Source organism: Pinus tabuliformis, chromosome 2_2 (assembly GCF_031772625.1).
Source record: "Pinus tabuliformis cultivar Carrire ecotype Pingquan chromosome 2_2, CPIR1, whole genome shotgun sequence".
In the NCBI taxonomy this organism is placed as follows: domain Eukaryota; kingdom Viridiplantae; phylum Streptophyta; class Pinopsida; order Pinales; family Pinaceae; genus Pinus; species Pinus tabuliformis.
In genome coordinates, this window is record NC_142300.1 from 439,364,250 (window position 1) to 439,373,202 (window position 8,953).

An 8,953-nucleotide genomic window follows, 5' to 3' on the forward strand; every position below is an offset into this window, starting at 1 on the left:
CCAGCCCCAAAGTGTTAAGGCGATACAGTGTCTCAAAATTACAAAAAAGAATACCAAAGTTCCTTCACGGTATCGCTAACCGGACCTATTATTATATATGATTATTTGGCTCTTAGCCGCAATAGATGACTTAACAGAAAAACGCAGCAACGTTGACCCACCTCCATCTTTGGCATATTCATAATGCTCCATGCTCAATATAGGACGTGGAACAAATCTCCAGCGTTAGGTGTGAGCCATTCCTATTAACAGTTGTGATATTTTTGGAGGCAATCTGTAGTGAATCGATCAGTTGTCCATCTGGTGCAGGAACTGCGATGAGTACAGGAATATCGGATCCTGCACCAACCACTCTAACTTCAATTAATGACAACCATTCATCAAGCCTTAAGGAAATGTAAAATAGATAAGTTACAAGGAAATACAAACCTATTTAACCTCTTTAATAATTAATAAGCCTATGTAATCCATATCCAAGAAAGTCATTAAAAGGAACCAAGAATCATATGTAAAAAGCTTAATTTAATTGTAAAACAGGGGTTAAGGTAGCATGATTTAGGATTAAGATATGGAAAAAGAAGACAATTATGGCAACCAACATGTGTCACCTCCTGTCACGCTGCTGATGTCTGGCCATACTGCCCACCAACCACTGCGCAACTATGATGTTTCATCTGTGTTTTTGCTAACACTGCCATACTGCTTCCAACTCTGCATCTGCACTGCAACTACCTCTCATCTGTTGTTGCTACAACTACAACTACTGCAACTGAGAAGCATCCAAAATACTAAATCATATGTGTTCAGTATAATGCATCTGTCTCCCGAGTCTCTAACTACTATTAGCATTTGTACTTTCACTGAAGACTCTACGTTGCTGCCAACTCTACACTACACCACCTGCTTTGTTGTTAACACTGCACTGTGCTCCTCAGCATTTGACTGCTACTAGTCTGCAACAATCACTCTGGTACTGACTGCATTACCTACCATTGATCTGTCTTGCTACTAAATACTATGGGCCCCTGTAGCCAGGTAATGATCCTATGAGGTGGACTCCTCAAGGAACCCTACCCTATCTCTGCAATCTCTGGGACTACAGCTTCAAGTCACCCCACCTCTCTCCTGGAAGTACGGCTACAAACTTGGCAAAATCTAATCTACTCATATTGTTGTTGCTACTGCTCTGTTGATGCTTCGTACTGCTGCTACAATTACTGCAGTAATGAGTCTGATCTCCCCTAATCCTGAAGTGCTAGTTTCCATAAGGTTGCTCCCTCTAAAGCTAGACTCCCTTTGAGTCTCGATCTCCCTATGGAAAATCTCTCTGCTCCCTCCTGGCAGCTCGCACTGTCCTCCTGTACTGGAAACTGGACTGCGTAGCTCTCCGTTGGAAATCTTCTGGATGGAACAGCACCTGCATACTGCAACTGGGCAATTCGCATTCCCTGTGTCACTGCATCTAGTTCTGCAACTGTCTCCCGGGTACTAACTGCAACTAGATTTGCAACTATCTAATGGAAGATTGCATCTGTTGACACTGTACCTGGTACTATGATATTGTGGGCTCCCGTAGCAAAGATGATGGTCTCGTTGCAACAATCTGGAATTGATCTAACTAATCTCCTTGTTGTAACTATGTTGGACCTTGCCCCTTTGGCACGCTAGAGTTTCATACTCAACCTGGATCTGGTGCCCCACTATCTCCTTTCAAGCCTAGTCCCTGGTTGGGACCTTTCCTTTCTTTGCAACTCGCACTAGACAAATCGCACTCCCTTCGGCATTTATTTCCGGCATTTGGAAGTCAAACTGTTGCCCAGATTTGCATTATGGCTAACTCGCACAGCCTCCTCTAGCAATCTCGTACGATCAACCCTGCAAAGCCGCAAAATCTGTGAAACCCAAAACTGGAGAAAATAAACTTGAAAATCTCCCTTTGTCCCACTGCTCAGTTGTTGGATCTGCTACTCGCACTCCCTTCTAGAGTGAGAAGATCTACTCACAACCACTGCCAATCTGCAACTAGAAAAAATTAGCTCTAAATCTCGAGATCCCCGAAGAGAAATTTTCCCTCTAATATGTGTGCATTTCTCTTCCACCTGACGTTGGTTCTGCTACTGCAAAAACCCTCTACGTCCAACCAAGAAATTTTCTCAGCGAAAATATGAGTTGCTATTGCTCCCTCTAACTGTTGGAATCACTATTTCGGGCAACTCGAATTTTCTGCAACCTTGCAACTGAAAATCGATCTTTTGTACCAGCAATTCGACCTGCCTATCAAGGAATTGTGCAACCTCTAGGAATTTTGGCCTATTGTTTCCACTGAACAGCGAAATTCCCTTCTTCTAAGCTTCTCAATTGATCACTCAAGCTTTGATACCATGTGAAAATTTCAAAACTGAAATCTTATTGCAGCGACATGAAATTATTCTTCTAATTGTTAATTAATTTTAACAAATTGCAACCTTCACAAATAAAATATTGCGGAAATAATAGCATTGGAAATTGTGAAAATACTAGCGCACACATAAAAATGACACCGTTGTTTTTGGACAAATGTCCCTAGAAAATACCAACTTGGGCAAACCGGTGCAGCAACTGAGGGTTTTTATTATTATGCTGCAGTGAAATCTGAGTACAATCTATGGATGCCCAACTGGCAATCCAAACAGAGAAAAAAACACTAGCAGAAATATTGTGAGAAATTTTCTCACCCCCACAGGCAATCCTGATCAATCAAGCCAATCGAACTGGCTTCCCAACTGCCTCTGTGTGAGCCCTGCGTCAACCTCTGCACAGGCCTGAAATACGTTGGTTTGGGAACTGCTTCTGATCTGCTTCTGACTGACTGCCGCTAGTCTGGACTCCTCTGGCTTGGCTCTCTGGAAATTCTTCCAGCCACTAGCACCTGAAATGAACCTTCCTCTAGCTAAATCGAAATACCCTCTAGAGGCTTCTGCGCAACTCCTGCATCAGCCTCATTATGGCTCTTTCTTCCTCTTTGCAATGCACTCGCTGGATCTAGAAAACTTCCTCTAGCCTCACTGTCCTTGCCCCTCACTCTCTGCTTCGATTTCTGGCTTTCCGACAACTACTGTTGCTCTCTAGAAATCAATCTGCCAAGGAAATCAAACTACTAGTGTGTTCTCCATCACCACATGGATCCCTTCTTATATCTTTCTATTGGGACTCCAACGGCCAAAATTAAATCTTAATCGATGGCTCAAATCATTTCTGGATCGATCTGTGAGAGCTTCTAGACTATTCTCACCTTGACTTAATTAATTATGATTAATTAACCAGTTTTCCTATGTTTAGACTTAGGAAACATTAAAAAAATAGGCCAATAATCTAATTAAGTCATCTCTAGGTGGAATTTCCAGAAACAATTTCTAGGTTTTGGAGATCTCATGCATTCTTGCCTCTCCACCAAATTTTGTGGCTAAAACACATCTGATGCTATAGAAACTAACAAGGAGGGCTCCAAAAATGATAATCAAGGAAGTGGCTCCTTGATTTCCAAGCAAAACATCCTATGGTGCTCCCAAGTGGTTGTGGGGCACAATCAATGGTCTCATGGGTCTCCAGTGGCTCAATAACAAGTCGATGCTCCATCAGTGAGGGCTAGAAGATGATGCATGCCCTCCTGTGTCTCTCCAGATGAGACAAAACCCCATCTAGGCCCTGGATCAGCTACCAAGTGTTGGGTGCAAATGTGTGGCCGGCTAGGCAACATGGTCCAAGTGCATCATCGTCTTTGTATAGTTGGGGCACGAACAAGCAATATGTGGTGTTGAAGAAGCCCATGGTGTGGCAATCAATGCTCTGTTGTGGTAACGCTCACCCTCCAAGTGCCATTATGAACCTTTCGAGGGCTTGAATCTCGTATAGGGAGACCAAGTCCAAGATGAAGACCCACTTGCAATCCTGTATAAAATCCAATGTGTCTCCTCACCTTCCAGTACAACAATTCATTAGTGCAATTGAGTAAATAAGCTTGGTAATCAGGGGCAAAAGTGGACACTTCATAGTGGCATGTCCTTCCAAATGGGCTTTAGAATGTACAGGTGTTACCTTGCTCGACAAGAGAGGTTAATAAAGGACCCTATTAGGTGGTTTCATGTGAAGTAATGATGGAACAAAGTGGGGGCAAGAGGGAAGGCTCCAAGCCACATGCCATGGTACAAGGGTAGCTATAATGAAGGACGCCCACACATTGGGTGTATAAATGTAGGAGGGAGCAATCATGGGTCACATGGCCAACCTCCTCGTTTCACATGTTTTCACCTAGGTGTTGGACTTTACATCTTTGGGAGAGAGATTGTGTCGTAATAGGTTTTCAACCCTCCCTCTACTCGCCACAACGGTTGACATGTGAATTCTCAACTACACAAATTGTCTCTCTCAGCGCTCTCTCTGGTACACTTATACATATACTCACTATAGCTTCATCATCTCCACTCTAACTTGCTAAATTTTCTCCATCCTACAGTCTGCCTTATTATGAGCCATCTCCAAACGTTAGTTACAATAGTTCATCTTCTACATTCCCACACTAACAGAAAATCCTACAACTCTCTTCTCCTGTCTCTTTCCTTAGAAAATGTTTAGAAGACAAAATGATTTCTATCCGTCCTCAAAGATTTCTCCAAGTTAAGTCTGGAAACTAACAGTTCTAGACAGTGATGGAAATTCTGAAGAAATGATCAGTGAGTTAGTTTGACAATTATTGTTGATTTGTCGCCAACATTGTGCTCATATGATGCTACAAAACAAGCTATCATGCATCCACTTGTCCTTCCTCTAAGATTTGGTTACAAGTCCAAAAATAAACTATTATGGGTGATCGAGCTTCTTTGTAACTATCAGCCACATTCCAGTGGAACGACACTTCCACCGCCATCCTCGTAGTGTACCTGTTAATTTTAGTTAACATGTTCTTTGTTTAGGACAATTACTTCAATGTTCCATATAAGCCCATTTTCAATTCCATTAAATTTCCAATAGCAATCACATAAACCATTATCACATGGACAGTAACTGAATAAAGAACATAAATATTAAATGCAAAAGACAAGCCAAGACAAGAGAACACCAGAATTTGGCTAATGACAGGGAAAAACCCCAAGATGGGGAAAACCTTTTGATCAATTCTTCTTATTATTATACCAAATGTTCAGCACAGAGAGAGAGAGAGAAAGTACAATAATATAAGTCAAAATTGACTTGTTAAATCACTGTCTGTAAAGTCTGAAATTCTGACTGATGTAGCTTGCTGCTTGGTTAGGGCTACTAATAGCCACTATCAAACTCTTCCAAACAGTTCCTATGGTCTCTCAACAACTGCGGCTTTCCTTCCTAGGCTTTCTGCATTAACATACCTTAAATCTCCTTTGTTCTGGGTCTGCTTCTCTGCTGTAGGTTCCGGTGACCTGGTTAGGGCTAAGCACCAGCACTTTAGCCCTCTTCCACTGCTCCAAAACACCTCTAACAACTACGGCCAGCCTCCAAGCAAGGTCTGCACTATATATACTGCTGTTCTAGCCCTAAATCAGACCTGCCGCTCCTGGTTCAGTGACCTGTCCACACAAAACAACCTTCAAATAATGCCCAGAATTACCCTTAACCACAGTGGCTGCCTTCTCGTCCTACTCGCCCCCCTGAAAGAGACAAAACAGACCTCAAATGATCCTCTTCCCAACCTCGACCTTCCTCCTAGAGCTGCGGCTCACCTCAGATTGATGTAAGGCTATGAAAGATGTTCATAGAATGTGTCAAATAAGGCTGGAGGTCATCTTTAAGTCGATTTTGGTCCTCTTGAAAAGAGGAATTCAATGCAATGATTATCTCCATCAGATGAGATGTCCAAAGTGGAATTTAGCCCTAGTTGCCAATTTTAACAGGACCAATTATTCATTGTCTACACTTTGTCAACAAGTGCTCATCAACCACATGTCTTTAACCATCCAAGTATCTTTTGACACACTCAATCAGCATTATTCCCATTGCCCTCATTCTTTCATTGACAATGTACTCTTCCATTTGATTCTACCCTATCAATTATATCCCTTTAATTCTTCCTTGTCAACTCTTACCGGGTCAGTTTTCTTAGTCTATCACTTATCTAGTCAACCATTCAACTACTTAGCCAATGCCTTACCCTTAAACTTTCTGCACTTTCTTAGGTCTCACTTACCTCCATTATCAACATCCGATTAGATCACCTTTCATGCCCCTGGTTTGATAAACCTTCAACACGCTTAGGGATTGAAGAAATGTTTGAGATAAAAAACTAAAACGAGATTGAGACAACTGAATCTTTACAAAGTAAACTACGAAAAAATATAATAGAATCAATGCCAACTAGGCAAGGTTACACAAATTGTGGGTGTGATCAGAGTCAGCACAAGAACCCAGAGTGGGTGTGGCACTCATCAGGAAATTAGGAATTGGGGAACTAGAACCCCAACCCTAATTGTCTTAAAAAAAAAAAAAAAAATCTGAATCTATTGTAAAAATGCATTTCTTAAGCATAAATGTTCCATTCTATTGCTCTATTTTCTGAACGAGAGGCTGAGTTATTTTTATTTGAAAGTCTGGGATCTTGATGAAAGATCCAATTATGTTGCCCTTCAGGTCACTCAGCTCTGGCCATACATGCTGCAAACAAACATTTAGTTATGCTCAATGCAACTTAGTAGAATGGAAAGGAATAAAAAGAAAACGTGATCCAATGTAGCTCTTGAGAAATTATTTAATGTTAAAATTGCCGAATCATATAAACTTTAGATATTATAAAACTTATTTTAAAATTATGCTTGTCGCTTTGGTGCAATGTTGTTGTCTTAGTGTGAAAATACACTAGTTTAATCTTGATTACCTCTTTCAAGGTAGTGAGAAGGAGATTTTATGCCAAGATGACACAAGATAGGTGGACTGGCTGTTGTTTCACACCACAACATTGACAAACTGTATCGGCTCTTCTATGCTATAAGACGCAGTAATAAGACCCGTAAACAGCAACACTACAATGCAACAGTAGGACATTAAATAACACACAATAAGTGCAGAGATAGGGCCTGCAACTGATGCAGGTGAGAAAATTAGGTGTTTGTAGTTGGGGAGACTTAAGATAGCCTTTATATTCAAATTTTAGTAAATGGACAGAGGGAAGAAAACACACTACAATGAAAGAATAGGATAGTGTGAACAGAACGCGAATTCTTCTCTGGCCGGGCTGTAGAATATTCTTCTCTGAGAGTAGTTAACTTATAAAAATGTCAAGACGAGAAGGAAGAGCATTGCATATATACATACCAGCTCTGGTTTGTCTGGGCGGGAGGGCTTCTCGGGGGGCTCTATTGCACCAATGGGGATTTTTCCATTGCACCACTGTTTATATGCGTAGTGGGAGAGACGGGCCTTGTGAACAGGATCCGCAGTGGAGAGAACCAGGGCTCCCCACTCGGCAAGGGAAGAGCATGTATTCTCATTGTCGTTCTCATAACTCTTCTTGTGGTGTGCAGTGGAAAGTGGGAGTTCAGCAGCCTCCTCTGGACCTTTAACACCCCACCTGCGATTCTCGTTCACTCTGCTTTTTCTCCATCCCGGCAGTCCCTGCCATTCGGATGCATTTGTCTTAGTAATTGTATGTGAATGCCTAGAGAATGGAAGAGAGGAATAAGAGGTAGGGCGATGGGGTCGAAGGTTCGAGGCGCAGGAAGTCAACAGGTGCATGACAGATTTGGCCTGCATTACCATCTTCATAAATTGGAAGCTGCCTTCTAACCTGTAACCATCTTCACGATTTCCTGGTTGTATTGTGGGTAGATTATTATTTGTATACAAAGGAGTCACTGAATTGAGCTTGAAACGTACGGAGCAATTGTTGCAATACATAAGGCCACTGCCTATTTACAAAAATATGTTCATTCTGAGTTAACAAGAGAATAAGATAACGCCCAGCGATTTGGATTTTCTGAGCGGCTAACCGATACGTGCGGTAGAAATTTGTAAGCTTTCATTTTTTGAATCCAAAAATAGCGAAACCATTCTCAATTATCCTGCTCATTACATATGTAAACCCCACAAATAACAGAGCGATTGCCTCGTATATCCATCTCCTCTTTATTTTTGTTAATGATACAATGTAGTGATCAATGCATGTGGAAAGGGATAATCAATTAATTGTGGTTTTAGTTTATTTACGAGTTTAAGATGAATTTATAATAATAATAAATAGGTTAAAATTTTAAAAATTAATATTTTTATTTTTATTTTTAATAAAGAATATCATAGTAAATTATTGTATTTTGGTCATAATGGAGATTTTTGGTCATATGGCTTATTGTTCTTATCCGGTATTCTTTGGCATTCTAGTGGTCGTAGATGGTCATTATTCCCTTGTTGGTTTGAGTTCCAATTTTCAAGGACGTCTTATATGTTCTATGGTTAGGGTTTAACTTATGGCATACATTTGGAGCACCAGCGGACCATGGAATGTCAGATTGTTGGGCAGCTTCTTTCATGTTTCAATCTATCAAAATCTCGGTAGTTTCCCCCTAAAAGAATTTCAAATGCTAATGGAATCTCCACCCGTTGTTGGCAATTGACAAAGTATGAAAGTGAGTCAGCAGTTTCGGCAAGATATTGTACATTTGACCTCGCTGACATGTGTTTGAGGTTGATATATTGAATCGAGTGTGAATTGGGTTGTGTTCAAGGTTTCAAGCTTGAAAACTCAAGTTTCAAGTTTTGGATTACTCGGGCGCACCAAAGTTCGTAGAGTGTCATCATTCCCTCATTAGCCTAAGTTTCAATTTTCTCGAGGAAAAATCATATTTTTTGTGGTTAGGGTTTAACTTTTTTGGGTTGTGTTATATTCTTTCCACGTAGTTAACAGGGGGTTTGAGGGGCACTCGTAACCCCACTTTATGGGGTTCGGGGCAGCGCC

The 8,953-nt window shown here is 41.1% G+C and overlaps 1 protein-coding gene across 4 annotated transcripts in view; it reads right to left on the minus strand.

Moving 5' to 3' along the window:
• The window catches only part of LOC149193158 (diiron containing four-helix bundle family ferritin protein, putative (Protein of unknown function DUF455)), a 155,877-nt gene extending 147,743 nt beyond the window's left edge, over positions 1–8,134 (minus strand). For 2 of the 4 annotated variants that reach the window (XR_016254422.1, XM_089404800.1), the window contains exon 1: positions 7,318–8,133. Coding sequence is in view for 3 of the 4 variants with exons in the window: in XM_089404800.1 (XP_089260926.1) it covers positions 7,318–7,899 (582 nt within the window). In the remaining variant the exon portion in view is untranslated. Of the gene's footprint in view, positions 1–7,317 lie in introns of all 4 variants that reach the window. The other 2 variants (XM_089404799.1, XM_089404801.1) reach the window with 1 other exon arrangement.
• Between the last annotated feature and the right edge of the window lie 819 nt (positions 8,135–8,953).